This window comes from Corvus hawaiiensis, chromosome 3, assembly GCF_020740725.1.
Source record: "Corvus hawaiiensis isolate bCorHaw1 chromosome 3, bCorHaw1.pri.cur, whole genome shotgun sequence".
Classification (NCBI taxonomy): domain Eukaryota; kingdom Metazoa; phylum Chordata; class Aves; order Passeriformes; family Corvidae; genus Corvus; species Corvus hawaiiensis.
The window spans coordinates 34,058,168-34,073,831 of NC_063215.1; the positions used below are offsets into that span (position 1 = coordinate 34,058,168).

The window sequence follows — 15,664 nt, forward strand, 5'->3', positions numbered from 1 at the left end:
AAGAACACAAGCTTTGGCACAGAAACTTTTCACTTTGAAAACAAAATGGTCAACTTCAATGATCACACAATTTCCTTCATTTAATGAGTGTTGTGATCTGTCCTCGTTACAGGAGGGGGCAGAGTTTAGCGGTGTGGGTGTGACCAAGTTGTTATTCTATACCACACACAGCATCACCTGGACACGGATGTGGCAGGAAAAGCCAGGCGCCCTTACTGGAAGTTGGCCACTTTTGCCTCTCCTGCTCCAGCGGGAGAGTGTCAGCAAAGGACCTGCGGACTCCATCCTGGGACACTTTTGTGGGACATGGTGCTGAGGAAGGGCTGCAGCGTGGCTCCCAGGTGTGGCACCGCAGTGACAGTGACCAGGGGCAGCACAAAGCCAGCATCCCAGTGGGACCATCCTCCCCTGCCCTGGTGCAGAGGAGCGTTGGAAGCGGCAGCAAAGGCACCTGCGCAGAACTGAGCTCGGCAGAGCAACAGCGTGACCCCTACTCAGATGACTCAGCTTTCAGGGAGTTTGTCTATCACTGTTTGCCATTTTTTTGGGCTGGGAAATGTTAGCCACGGGAGCTCCCCCACCATATTCCCTTTGTTTCCTGACTACCACGTGGGCAGTGCATGGGAACGATCATCCTATTGCCCACACGGATGTGACCCACCGTTCTTGTTCCTGGTGGTGAATACTTTTCTGTGGGTAAAACACCTCTTTTTATTGTACTCTGTGTGTCTTATTCCATCATTTGGAGTTTTCAGTAAGTTATCTCTACCCACAGTCTCTCCATTTGTAGTCTCTCCTTTTTGTCCCTCCTTTACTGGAAGGGGCAGAGGCTGGGGTGTGGCTTGTTGGGAGTTTAATTTCCTGCTGGTGTTAAAACCAGCACATGCTCCAACAGCCGTCAGGTACCAACATTTCACAGCATCTGTTAACCCTAAGCAAAGTCTTGATTTCTACACAAAGTAAAATAACCACAGTAGGTTTCAAAAAGATACCTGTCACAGAAATGGGAACTGGAATACAATTGTATTCTAAGGATTTTGTACAGAGGTACACAGAAAAAGATTTTTTTGTATCTTTTAAAAACAAAGAAAAGGTTATTAACTGCTTCAGACTATTCTCATTAACAAAACTAAAACCCTGGACCTGGAGTTGCTTATGCTTGGATGAGCACACCACTATTACTGTAGTGCTGTAGTACTGGAAATGCACATTCAAAACAACTACCACCTCCAGGACACAGCAGCAGCACTGAAGGAAGTATGTTGTATTTTCAGTATTCTAAAATTATTTTCTCCAAGCAGAACGCGCCAATGAGCAAAACTCACACGGATCCTTGGGACAGAGATTTTTCCTCAACTGTTAAAACAAGTCTTGCTTTTGCCAGACTTCACATGGAGTCTGGAAAGCCACAGGGAACTCAATTCATTCCACTCTTACCATTCCACATTCCCGTCGCCCAGAAGCACACATACCTGCATCTGTGAGGTGAGTGAGGGTCTCTTCCATCATTTCCATCAGGTAAGGAACGGTAAGGAGGAAAAGATATCTGATAAAGCAAATAACACGTGAAATTAAACAGAATCTGCATTTTTTTTCTTGCGTCTATTAAGCAGAAAAACATAAACATAAACAAACCAACCCTGCAGTTTTGTGAAAACACATCCTGTGTCGACTTTTCCCTGCATCACTCACTCAGAGCAGCTAGACTGCAGACCAGTACTCTACAGGCAGGGCAGCAGGGGATGCTCTCTGCTTAAGTGTTTTTAGCTTCTTCTACAGCTGTTGGGAAGCGGAAATTGCCATAGATTGGATGTAGCTCTAGTACAAATAGTTGTCACCTGAACAGGGAAGGCTTCCTGGAGGATTAGAGGCGGGTGCCGTGGCACACAAGTGAAAGTGAGCTAAGAGGACTGGCAACACTGTGTCTTCAGTGCCAGATGCTACTGCCTTTTTATTGCCTCCTGAACTGCAGGGCTTAGTGAAAACCCCTACCAAATAGCAAATTCTGATCCCTATCAGAGAGTGCTCCAGTTCCAATTTTGTCTGTTCCCACTTAACCACATACCATACTACCAGATACCGCTATACCGTATTCCACAAGGAATCAAAAGGAGCTGAATTTGGGGAGTTCTGAAAAGCACACACCCAATCGCCCCGTAGCACAGTAAATTACTAGATAGAAACAAACACTGTTGGACAGCTTAGAAAAACATGTTTTCTATTTATTTAAAAATAAGTTTGTAGTTACTACATTGCAGTGACAGTAATTCTTACACATACATTCTAGTTTGTATAAAAGGATTCAAAGTATTATGCATCAAAACTAACATAGAAAGTGTCCACATAACAGTAAAGAAATTTCCAATCCATATGTACAAAAAGAAAGGGCACTGTTATCCTGGTGAGATACTTCAGGTTATAACATGATAATCTAGATTCTGGAAGGAAAAAAGCCTTGATAAAGCTAAAGAATTATAGTTTTCAAAACTGTTACTCATTACATTACAACAGATTTGTGTTTTACATAATTCTGTACAAAATAAGTGTGATTTTTAATCTGAAAACCTGTCAGTTTTAAAATTAACCTTTCTAGGTAATTTGCTTGAAGTTGAGCTCCATTCTATACATATTGAAACATTATGACAGAACTTAATTCACACATGGTCATTATCCAGTTGTCCATCACACTTCTGCAGTTTTAGTATGGTCCAAAAATGTAACTTCTATATGGTCTCAATGCATTAGCAAACCAACCCGCGCAGATGTAAGCACAAAATAGTACATGTACATCACACAGTACGTGATAGGTACTTCTATTTCTTTCTACTTCTAGTTTGTGTGACCTCATTCTCTGTTCTTTCAGTGTAGGAATTCATACTATAGTACTACTTTCCTTCCCTAAAATGTGTTGTTTGCATTATTTGAAATTAATTTCCTGATGTATTTATCTGCATTGAAAAGGATCCAAATGAGTACTTGTCTCACTACGTACCTCCTAAAAGCTAAATTTATTCACCATTATTTTATTGCAGCATATAAAGTTTCTCTCTAGAGTGCCTTGCGGCTGTTAGAACCTTGGGAAAAGGGGGGTGAGGGGGAAGCAGCTAATCACCTTTTTCTGCAATTTAAGATGTCTTTTAATCTGGCTTCCTGGCATGTTTCCTCCTCTAACACACTGTAAAAATGACATGGCAAATTCCCGCATTAAAATCAGCAGAAACACAAGAGCACCTAGAGGTTAGCTCTGGTTTAAAAGCTACCTGCTGTTTTCCCCTAGACATCATAGAAAGTGAGCAAGGTGTACTCATGATTCGAAACCAGGAAGCTACGTAAGCTGTCAGTGCCAGATTTGTTATTTGAAACACATTGTCAAGCCTTGGCCAGTTTTATGAAATGTAATACACTTTCCTCTCCATACAAACAAACATGTATATACAGTAATTTACAGCAGAAAACTAACAGCCCTTTTATCAGTTGAATATCTAGGTCCCCTTGGAAACCAATCTGTTACACGAACTTCAGGGATAAAAGAAAATATATACTCATTTTACACAGTTAATTTGTCTTCATTTAGGTAGTAAACAGAAAATGAGCTTTTGCTGTTTCTAGGTGAGGTTTTAAAACCCTCTACCTTCTCTATCACAGCATTGTAGCAGAGTTATAATTAAAAATTTAAAACTGTTAAAAAAAGGCAAAAAGAAAAACCTTTGACAACCTACTGTGGAAAAAATACACTATTTCAGAATAAGGTAAGGACTCAGGACACAATGTGAATATTGTGGTATGGCTATATCTTGATTGACCAGCGATGTTAAAATTACCTCAGCAAGATTCACATGCTACAAATAAAATGCAAATGCTGATGAAAGTGAGCTTATAAAACCTCTAACCTCCAATCTACTATATAAATACAGGGTGAAAGGGTTCCATCCAGTTAAGACTAATGCTTTTATAGAACCAGTCAACTATTTAACATGTGCCTAAATTCAACTTACACACTAAAGCATTTACTTGTAGTCCTCGATCCAACAAATGTGAGCAAAATATTTTAAAATGCAGTGTAAAAATCATAACAAGCTTGAAGTTACTGAATGGACAGACTATTTTTTGTGTTGCATGTAGTCCTTTTTTTGGTAAGACAAAAGCCTCTGGCACAGAATTGGTACTTAAAAATATTTGTACAGCAATACAGTGAATAAGCTGTCTCTACACTACAATTTACTTTTTAATAGATATTAATATCTATATGTGGTGCATCAGGGTCCTTTATCAATTACTAGTTTTAAAAATATTAAGCCATAGTAATATTTAACTCAACCAACTCAACCTTACAAGTCTATCAACAAACTGATCACAGGTACAAACCGGACACTGTACAAATAAACGTCTGTAAATCTTTATCACAGCAGTTGAATCACTGGAGGAAGACATTTCTCTGTAAAGTTGTATCACTGGTCATTGCCGAGTGACAAAGAGCTCTAGTTCAATATTGACAATAATTATGAACAATACAGTGGTAAAATTTCAGTTCCCAGAGAACACACTAACAACAGAAGCAAAGTGGCTAAAGAGTTGTTAAGTATGTAGGCACAGGTACAATGATTCCTGTTAAACATTTAGAGCACACTTATGACAAAAGCAGAAGTATTTCCTCACTGGTAGTTAAAGAACACACTGTTATCAAGATACCACTCAGCAGCAAATACCAATTTTAATGTTTCCCAGTATAGCGTAGAAATACCAGAACAGTATCCTCATATCCAGGTCAAATATAAATGAATTTAATGAATAAAACTGAATTAATTGCTGCCAGATCGTTTGCATGTGACTATGAAGCTATGTTATTTACAATGCAAATGTAAAACAAGCACATGAGATTTTGATACTCCATTTTCTGAACCAGTTGTTAGATACTTGAGATGGCATTATAAAACATGCATATAACTATAGTTCTTAAATTATTTCAGAACACTGACCAATAGTTTATTGCTCACATTTAAAAACCTAAGATTCTGTAATGAAAAGCTCTTTTTCTGTATTGATACAGTATCTCACAACCACTTCAAATAATAAATTTTTCCCCAACCAAAATACAGTCTGATGGTGACTAAAGTCTCATAAATAAAGTTTGCAACCCAGTGAAATTAAATTATAAAAAATAGACCTTTTAAATAAATCTGGTATTAATTTCTAATAAATTTCTAGTGATGCTTCTATAAAAACATTGACCCAAATTATCCACAGTTTATTTTTAAAGGAAAAACATTAACGTGTCTAATAAGAATCAAAAACTTACTGGCTAAAGTCACCAATATTACTGGGTGGGAAGCAGTACCCATGTTCTGCAGGTAAGGCCTTCTATCCTCGTAAAATTAAGATGTACAATCTTCTACCTACTGTTAAGGGAACGCAGATTATTTCAGTCTCCAAAACTTACACACAAGGTATTCTCGATATATAAATATATACATAAACATGCCATATAAAACATTATTACAAACGGAGTAAATACAGAAGATGAATTTTAGATAAAATCTATTTTATATATTACAATGCAGATAACATCAGGAAATTACACATTTTCAAATGATTGCCTTCATCAGTGATGATTTGACAAAATTAACAAGTAGAATCAATCAGTTTTGAATTGTGAAGCTGTATTGCAACTGTACAAACGTAGCTTGTTATCTTACCACATGTCTAGTGACTCCATTTTAATCAGATGATAAAGAAATACTTGTTAGAGAAAAATAAATATGCCAACAAATGAAATACAAACTAATCCCTGCCCCCCCAAGTTCAAATCCATGGCAATTCAAAGAGGATCTGGAAAATATCTTAGCCATTTTTTGTAGTAAAATGAACTACCTAAAACTAGGTATGGTGGATACTAATCTGCTATCTACAATAGCATATTTCTATTACTCTTGGTGGCAAATACCAATGTTCTTTGTTCAAACTTTTAAGCTTTTTTTTTAAGAAAATAAAGAGTGAAGAATCAGGCCTCAAATACATATACAGAATCTGTGCAAATTTAAGGTCTTAATTCTGCATGTCCTCCCGTCCAGACATTGCAGATAATGTGTAAAAACAAAAAAAAGTATAACCAGAAAATTTTGGTTACATTTTTGTACCATACCAGATCTCAGTAAATACGACTGCTTATGTATTTTTTTTCCTTGAAACTGGACAATACTTTTTTTAAGTGATAGAAAATGGTATTAAGGTTTGTTTGTAAAGGTATAAAATAACTAAATGTACCATAAACAAATAAATAACTGCTTTTCTTTTCCAGAGCAGTACATATAACAATACATTCCCCTAAGTCATATAGTTATCATTTACAATAGACAACTTAATTTTAGTAAGGATGCAAGAAATAATAGAATACAAGGCACAATCATTAAATGGAATTTTTCTTTAGGGTGTATATTGACATATGTCAGCGTGATATACCATAAAAAGTGCAGAAAAACACAATGTGCAATGAGACCACTGTATAAAACATGATTGCATAAAAAGTGATTTGGCCTTTTAACCCTAATAATTGAAAATAACCGATCTTCCCCTTAAAATTAAACTATAAAGTATGACATTTTAAAATTTTCAATTCTAGTGCTATCTAAAAAATCCTGAAAAAAATTTATACCTGGGTAATATTTTAGATGTATGTGTTTATGTATATATTAATATATACACATACACTATTCTTTGTAGGTCATTTCAGCCTCTTAAGCATGTCTTAAAGTTGTAGAAACAACAATCAATCTGGATCAGAAAGTAAACATCATAATTCCATACCTGTCCTGTAATTTCTTTGAATCCTTTAACCAATTATACATTTAGACTAAAACATCTCTGTCAAAGGACCCCACCAGTGCATTATTTTCTACCAGAAGTACCAAAAAGGATACATTTCAGAACAATGTTAACAATTTACTATTTAAAACAAGACACAGCTTTTATCACTGCAAATGGTATGCTGTACTGACACTCAAAAAGAAAAAAAGGTTTTCCACTGCACTGATTCTCAGTCTTTGGCACAATAAACAGAGATTTAGTGATTGATACAAGAATCAAGGTCTGAAAAATTAGACATTAGTCAAACTTTTTCCAATGTGGATATATATATTTGTGATTACATTTTTGCTATGTTTGGCAGAACTTGGATACAACGGCCTCTGCTAGGCTTCTTTTGCAGCTGAATGTTCCATCACAACTGAAATTAAACATTTTCAGATTAGCCAAGTTTGGTATTGTATTATTTAATAGAAATGTAAGCGAATTTACTGCCACTTTTTGCCAAAGTCCGCCTTCCTAGGCGACTTGACTCTACAATCGAAGTGTACCTTGCTTGGTCAAAAATAGATTTCTGTTTTTAATTTGTGGCAATTAAAAGTTCTATTACCTTTTTTCAAGTGTGTAGAGATATTACATACTACTTGAGCAGAGTAGATCTGAACTCTGTACGTCAGTCAGAATTGCTTCGATTATTCTCAACTGTGAACAAAATGACTGTTGAAATGTATAACCTATTTGGAGGGCAATAAATAGCAAAAGTTTAAAATATATATTTCTTTCAAAGAATGTTCTTTCAGTTTATTGTTTTGCTATATTTTTCTCCCCAAATCAGAACATACTCTTCTAACCCATAATAGCAGCAGGGAAGCAGAAGTCTGTTCTGCTCTCCCTTAACTGTACCTGCTTCATAGCATTCTGAAGTAAAACCCTTGGTAAAAATTACCAACCAATTAAATTAGCTTTTGCTTTTTCAGTCAACTTTCGGACTCTGCCTCTGCTTGAAGTTCCAAAAGTTAAGGAGGTGTCTTCAAACAATAGCTGCCTTTGCTCTTCCTCAGAGTCATCTTCATTGTAAAAGGCTGTCCTCCTACCCTGGTTTCTAGTTCTCATGTGAGGTTCAGAATCTTTAAGTTCTTCAGAACTCTCCTCCATAGGCTCATGTGTCTTTTTCCTCCTGCTTCTTGTTTGCATTTTAACGTTTGCAGGAACTAAGAGGTCTGAGCCTGGCTGGCGGCTCTTTATCTTCCTTTTTGGCTTTCTACCCCCACGGCCTTTTTTTTGTAACAAGTCTTCCTTCACATTATTTTCAGAAAGAGAATTGCATGCAGTAGAAACAGAGGCTTCCTCTGGTATATCCCTTGTGGTCTGGATTGTATTCTGCTCTGCAACCTTTTGCTGTTCAACAATTTGTAGCTTTTTTGGCTTCCTGCCTCTCTTCTTGTGCACCACCACTTCACAGCTACTGTTATTAGTCTCCACCTTCGGTTTCCGTCCAGGACCTCTTTTAACTGGAGGTTTCAAAGGCTGTCCTCCGTGTCCATTTACCTGAATGCTTCCTGATGCCAAAGCATTATTCTTGCAATCTGCTGTAAAGAAATGGTACAGAAATGCTGTAAGTACATGTCACATAACAGATTTGCATTTACATTCATTTTCACACTGCCTTAATAAAAACTCTTACTAAAATATCTGAATGGATTCACAGTGATTGTCAATTTATCAAAATCTAAGAAACCCAAAGTTGAGCTCAGAGAGTTTCACTCCAGTATAGAATGAGGACTAACTTCTAGTTGGATTTAGCACACAGTAGCTGCAAGGGAAAAAAAAAAAAATCCAACAAACAAAAAACCCCCAGGAAAAACACAGGAGGAAAAAAAGAAGGAAAAAAAAAGGGAACAGCTGAAGGGTTTTTCTCAGGTGATACAGCACCAGTGGACAAAACTCCTATTTTGTATCTGCAACAGCAAAAGGTTGCTCAAGAAGCTTTACTGGAAGAATTGGGAATGCTTCACAGTAGGTCATCTCTGGAGAAATAAAAATTTTCTTTCAACCTGAGGTAGCATCTTTTGTATCAAATTTGTAGAGATTTTTCACATTAACAGACAGCAGAATGTACTTGCTTGGAGACTTTTATGGGGTATGAGTTTTCATTACATGAGCGGTACTCAGCTTCTTCAGAGGGGCATGTCACAGGACCTCTTAGGAAGATGTTCTCATACCACAGCCCTTGCCTGAAATGTGGCCAAGAACAGGCTCATAGCCAGAATGATAGTTCCTCCAGCCCTTTGATGTAACACCCACACACAGGTTCTGCTGTGTTCAAATGTACACCATCATGCACTAAAAGCACAGGCCTCCTCTGTCCTGTGAGTGGATGTAAGGAGACAGGACCATGTCAACATTCTGATAACCCCTGACCTGACCAAACATCCCATCCTGTAACAGCTGCATATTTAGCCATGCAATGTGGGAACAGCTGGGGCCTTTGTGAGAAAGCTTACAAGCAATGGACAGATGAGGACAGATGATTTAACTTATAAGACCACAAGCTACTTTCTCAGAGGCATGGATGAGTAAGAAAGAACTCCTTGGAGAGAGGACTACAAGGAGTAGGCAGATTAATTAGATGGGATTTAATTTGCAGACTACTGTGTCCCCATTTTCAGAGAAAAGATGTTTAGTGGATCTAGCTGCTTCAAGCATCTTCCTAACAGTTCAAAGCTCCTTCATAAACAGGAAAGCTTTTTGACTAGGAGACCTTATTTCAGCCTCCACAGAAGCTTTGAATTTTAAGGTATTCTGACATCAAAAGACCAAGCAAGCTTATTTAGGAGATTTCATGAACTAGGTCCAAGCAGGCCATTCAAATATACTAAACAGAAGCAGTAAATACTGCATAGGTTTCTTTTGCTGTGGCAAAAAAATGAAAGAATGAATTTGCAGCTCAGGTCCTCTGATCCTTATGCTTTTTGCTGTGCAGAATGTCATCACACTCGGTGTTACTGACCCAAATATAACCCACAGAAATCTTATGTGATTAAACACACAGGGTTTAAAGTGTGACCATGCAGAAGTCTGCTTTGGAATTTAGGAACTCCTAACATGACATTTGTAATAATTTAAATGAAGGTACTGATATGTTAACGTATCAAAATCATGTAGACAACAGTTCTCACACCATGGAAATGGTGTTAAGAGTAGTCAAAACCATGCTAATTCATCAAGAAGGAAACTAATGGTGACTGAATTGTTCCATTAGACTTCCCTATTCTGCTAAATCATCATGCCTTCTAATTTCCCTACCCCCAAATTACCACAACTAAAGCACAACACTACAGTCACTACATCAATAACTCTGAGGGTGGGGAGGAAGTTCCAGAGAAATTTGGTACCTTGTGGATTAACAGTGGAAGATTTTACTTTGCGCTTGATTTGCTTCTCTTTCTCGGGATTTTCTCTCGTGGAGTTATTCCTAGTGTTATGACTGTAATCAGATGGGGTAGGGTTTGATACAATATTCTGGTTCTTGGAATGTTTGGTTGAATTCTCCAGTACTAGAAGGATAAAAAGAAAAAAAAAATTATGCAAGTCAAGTAGTATATACTACATTCAATCTTGTTGGGTAAAATGGAACTCATGTTCTACTACAAACAATGTGAGTCAGTGATCCAAAAGGGAGAAAGCTTCCTAGATAAAACAACATAGCCTAACTTGTTCATTTTTCCTCTTAAGAGCCTCAAAGTTCCATCAGCTTGAAAACAGAACCAGTCTTAACTGAGAGAGATATATCAGATTTCCAAAGAGCCAGTTTTATCTTTAAAAACATTCATAGCCTAATTAAAAAACAAAACCAAAAACGCCCCAACTTGCCTGACTTTCCTGACCCTGCAGTAGTATTAGGCTTTGTAATTAAAGGCTTTATAGTTAAAGGCTTTGCTCCTGAAGAAGTAGATGGTTGCTCTGTAACAGCCACATCTGTTATCCCCCTATTGCTTCGAGTCCGCACAAGGGAGGAGGCTTCAGCAGCTTTTCCATTCATCTGAGGCGGAGCGTGTCTCAGTGCTGTCGACCGTGCAGGTGCAGAAGATGATGAAGTGGCAGAAGTTTCTGCCTTCAGCTGAGGTTTTATTAATCTCCTCTTCCTTTCAGGGCTGCAAAAGGAGTAACAATTTGTATCCTGGATGACCACCTTGTCATTTTACAGGAATAAATAAAATTAAATGCTAGTGTCTAAGATTGTGGGAGTAAAACAATCACCTCTGCATGAAGTATGTTAAAAATATGGCATTTACTGTGGAAATTCATGTAAGTTGTGAGCTTCTGGAAAGTGAATCTTTACAATAAATACTATAGTTATATGACAAAGCATGATGCCATCACTATCCTAACGATGCTGTTTTACTGTACACATTTAGCAGTTATTTGAATTTTAAGCACTTACACTAGGATAGCTCTAAGTAAAGTTTAAAACTCTTCCACATCATAGGGACTTGCATGTCAAAGCTACCATTCTGCAATATAGGGAATAGTAAAGGAAGTATTAAGAAAAAAACACACTAAGTTTTATTGTTTAGGTATGTCAAAATTTCACAGCATTTCATGAATACTGTAAAGGAATTAACGTACCTGGATGCAACACTACTGGAAACTGAGCTGCTTCTACTTCTTTTTTTCCTTCGTTTCTTTATTGTATTTCTTTTATGAAAGCGTAGGGCAGATTTATAATCTGATAAAATAGAACTTATGTGTTCTTCAAAGAAAGCAGAAAGGCGCAAGCTCATGCTGTAGATCTAAAAAAGAAAAGCCAGTAAACAAAGTTGTATATTTTTCCAAAGCATCCTCTTATTTATCACAATAGACAGAAAAGTAAAAAGTGGTTAATATAGAAATGTTTTAGGGAAATTTACAATCTGCCTGAACAAATATATCCTAACTCATGTGTAGGTTTAACTATTTTCATGGTTTTGAAAAGTGTATTACAACTGAAGATGACACAGAAAACGAAAAAATTAGAAAATCTACTTTTTCAATTACCTTTCCAGAATGTATCCCTTTCTAGCTTCAACAAAAATCATAAAGAGAGATTCTTAATGTAATTTTACTGTATCATACCTAGGGTCAAGAAATCTTATTTTCTGCTCTATTAAGTTGCATCCTTATATCCTGTCTTTGAACATCAGTCTATTTCTTTTATAGATTAATTGATACTACAAGTAAGTTGGCTGCAACAGGTACAATAAATGTATTGGAATTATGTAGGTGCACTTTTTTTTTTTTACCAGCTTTAGCCTTAGATGATTTACAGAGAGTCCCAAACTCAGTTTAGGTCACAAGTAATTATTTGAGCACAGTTGCTATTAATTCTGGAAACAAAAAAAAGCCACCAAAGTGACTGTCTAGGTACTTTAAGGAGAGACAGCACCTTCTAAGAAACACAAAGACAATATTGAACCACTGCCTACTTAAAAACACACCAAACCATCTGAGCATCAGACTCAAAAGGTTTGATAGATTCTGCATGTGTTACTGGAGATGATATGCAAGGAATGTGTGTCTGATGTGTCCAGCTAATAAAAAAAAAGCTGATGACTGTAGGTTTACTGTTCAAGAAACATCAGTGATGTCAGTTTACTGTTCAAATAAGCACCATTGACATAAAGTAAGATGCTAAAAATAGAAGTGCATGACATAGTAAAAACATCACCATTCAACTACATGTTGCATGCACTGAAAACACATAGGTTCTAGAATATTAAAATTCTTGACATAAGAACCTTCCACTTCTACTTCTGAGTAAAACAAAAAAAGACAAATTTATTACTATACCAGTCTGTTTGGAAGAAATATGAAAAATGAAAGTGTCAAACGAACCTATGAGACCAGACAAAGCTAATGTCAGGTGAGATGAGGTCAAGGAGAAAAAGAAAGACCACAAAAGAATTCAGACCTCCCCCAGAAGCCCTGTCATTTGCTGCAACTGAAAGAGTAATTCTTTTATGGGCTATGGCAGCCTCAACAGTGAGTGAGACTATCTGCTACTGACTGGGGAGTAATCTCTGATCCTGCTAGTCACCTACTAAGAAATTTGTGCCCACGTCTAAAACAATGAAGTCCTAATGATTAACTTGCTATTTAGAACAGCCAAACATAAAAGCTGTTAATAAATCTAGTCTTAAAACCAAACACATATTAGTAGAAGAAAAGCTACACAGAAGCCTTGAACACGTGTAAATATGCATCTATAATTTAACTGCTATCAGGTACTGCACCTCTCACTAGCAAGACATCTCAGTACAAATCGCTTTGTAAGCTGACACTTTATGTCAACTGTCCTGTTTCCCAGAAATCCTAAGAGCTTCATTACAATCCCACTGCATACTGGTCAACAGCACAGAAGTTCAACATCCTCTGCTGTCTATACCTGGATATTTCAGTTTGGGGCAACCTTCAAAGTAGAGGAGCTCTCTGTGTGTTTGTTTTGAAAATCTAGTTTCTTCCCCAAACTATCAGTTAAATTTCACTATTGTACTCATGATCATGTTTTTACAGAACTTATCTTCCTTGTGGCTCCCTTTAGACCCACTTTCTAATATTTACTTTCAAAATACACATGCAGAACATCAGAACTTTTGGTATTTAAATAGCACACATTCCTTTCCTTTCAAATACAAAGCTAGAATAGTTTCTCAGAAATATTTCTGTTTTAAGAACAGAAATAATTTAACTTGTTTTTTAAAAGTAATCAAATTACACTGTCTCTCTGCCTTTTAGGTCGTATAGTTTTCAGATATAAGTGTTCTTTCAAACAACAATGGAAAATAATAAAATCTTACCCTTGATCTTTTACTTGGTGTATAGGCCTTGGAATTGCTGAAAATAAGTCTCACATCTTTACATAACTCCATTGGTGACTCGTAGTTGCCAGCTTCCAGTGTTTCTCTAACAGTAGCAAAGTCCATAGGAGTGTCAATAATATCTCTATAATCCTGTTTAGAAATAGCAAAGCAATTTATTACAAGTTCTTCCCCAAGCCTTAATGTATCATTTTCATTAGGATGAGTTTGATAAACCTGTTTAACCCAAATGTCCTCTTTAAATAGGTATGGAAGACTGCTGAAGACATTTTGCTGCTTTCCACTAATATACAACATACCTCCTTGCAGACATACTCAGCAGGGTCAAGGTTAGAAGTTAACTGATAGACCTAATTTATTTCATAAAGAGATTTTTTGAAACACAGAGCTCAGAATTTTGTGTCCTAAGGGTTGCATTACTAACACACTGACAGGAAGATAACAGTGATTTGAAAGTGTGACTACAAGCCTTCTGGGTGGCTTAGCAGCTCAAACTTGGGACTAAGACTAATACTGTTCTTACATATTAGCTTTAAAATATGAAGTTTGAATATTTGAACCTGATCAGAGGCTTATCACATCCTTTCTGAAATCTAAGCAGTTTCCCAAATGGAGACCTGACAATTTACAAAAGTAATAAAGTATTAAAAACTCACAGGCTTAGGCAGGACCCAATTCAAGCCAATGACAGAACCATTTTTCTAGGTTATGGAGGAAACAGAGACATATCCATACAACAAAAAGCTTAAATATCAAATTTAACCAAAAAGTTAACTTAATCCTTCAGAGCAAATAGAACCTGCAGGAGTGCCTCTGCATGTTAGGCTTGTGACACCAGGGAGCAGTGTGTTTCATGCCTAAGCCTAGTAGAGTGCTATCAGCTCATTTGAGGATCTCAAACACAGAGGGCCACTTGTAGTCGGCCACAGTGTAGAATTTAGGTTACTTCAAAAATAATGGTACCCAGTGGCTGCAGAAGTGTCAAGACTGACCTACTAGTGACTTCCTAAAGAGAAGCATTTCTTTTCTCTGAGACAATTAATTTTGCCCAAATTAGTCATCCTAGAGTGATATTTTACAGAACTTAAGATATGCTAGAAGGAAAGCAAGCAAAATCTTTGCTTTATTACTTGAAGTTTTCATATGATCTTACTTTTAGCTTTTATACTCTGAAATGAAACCAATGATCCTTGACAACACGTCACATGCAACAACCAAACACATGCATTTAATATATGACCATTTTTCACTCAGAAAAGGAAAGACATCTTAATTGCAAAAGGTGTAATTTGCTTTAAAAGCTGTAATTTACTTAATAGCATAAGCATCCCTGAATATAAAATGTTTTCCAAAAAAAGTATCTGAAAGAGCAGAGAAGTATTATTTATTTTGAAATAAGCTTAAAAGAACAGTAAACATTATTATCAAGTGACAACGAAGTGCTGAAAAAAATTCTGTCACTACAGTTGCCTGAAGTTTCAATTGAAAGAACTGAAAGAATGGTCAACGTAAAAAAAAAAAAAACCAAACCAACCCACGACTTAACAATTTTGTTCTAAAATACTTACTGGATACTCAAGAAGATCCACTGGTTGTCGAAATGGTTCGGAATCTTCACACTGAAAAATGAGATTCAGCAGCTCCTGGCATTGCTTCTTCCATGACTGAATGTCATATGACTGAGCCCGATTACGTAGCCGCCGCTTTGGCTGATGATCCTGAAATGACAATATTGCCCGGTACATATTAAATAAACTAGCTGCTTTTTTCAAAATCTAGTGGAAAAGTTACCCCACAGAATGTAAATGAATTCACAACATGCAGCACCACAGACAGAAATACTTTTACATTGAACAGCTCGGTAGAACAACATGTCACTAAGTTCAAAACTTTCAAAAAGCTGACACTACACAATACTAGAAATATTTCAGTTTTACATTCCATTGTTTAAAAATACATTTTAGCAACTGTAGCACTAAAAACAAACTAAAAAATTTAAAAACATTTAC

At 36.6% G+C, this 15,664-nt stretch overlaps 3 protein-coding genes across 5 annotated transcripts in view; 1 reads left to right on the top strand and 2 right to left on the bottom strand.

The window, feature by feature from the left end:
* The window catches only part of IRAK1BP1 (interleukin 1 receptor associated kinase 1 binding protein 1), a 27,360-nt gene extending 26,641 nt beyond the window's left edge, over positions 1–719 (top strand). Inside the window, exon 6 of the transcript XR_007202316.1 lies at positions 172–719. The gene's annotated coding sequence lies outside the window, so the exon portion shown is untranslated. The remainder of the gene's footprint in view (positions 1–171) is intronic.
* LOC125322965 overlaps positions 1–1,536 on the bottom strand; it is a 15,003-nt gene extending 13,467 nt beyond the window's left edge. For both annotated transcript variants that reach the window (XM_048297437.1, XM_048297435.1), the window contains exon 1: positions 1,473–1,536. In XM_048297437.1, coding sequence (XP_048153394.1) covers positions 1,473–1,515 — 43 coding nt within the window. In that variant the 5' untranslated portion in view covers positions 1,516–1,536. The remainder of the gene's footprint in view (positions 1–1,472) is intronic.
* A 665-nt stretch (positions 1,537–2,201) lies between these two features.
* Positions 2,202–15,664, bottom strand: part of LOC125322963 (pleckstrin homology domain interacting protein) — a 108,801-nt gene continuing 95,338 nt past the window's right edge. The window contains exons 35-40 of one of the 2 annotated variants that reach the window (XM_048297427.1): positions 15,224–15,373; positions 13,635–13,787; positions 11,428–11,591; positions 10,672–10,952; positions 10,194–10,355; positions 2,202–8,384 (exon numbers count right to left, since the gene is read on the bottom strand). In XM_048297427.1, the coding sequence (XP_048153384.1) occupies positions 7,741–8,384; positions 10,194–10,355; positions 10,672–10,952; positions 11,428–11,591; positions 13,635–13,787; positions 15,224–15,373 (1,554 nt within the window). In that variant the 3' untranslated portion in view covers positions 2,202–7,740. Of the gene's footprint in view, positions 8,388–10,193; positions 10,356–10,671; positions 10,953–11,427; positions 11,592–13,634; positions 13,788–15,223; positions 15,374–15,664 lie in introns of both variants that reach the window. The other variant, XM_048297426.1, reaches the window with a different exon arrangement.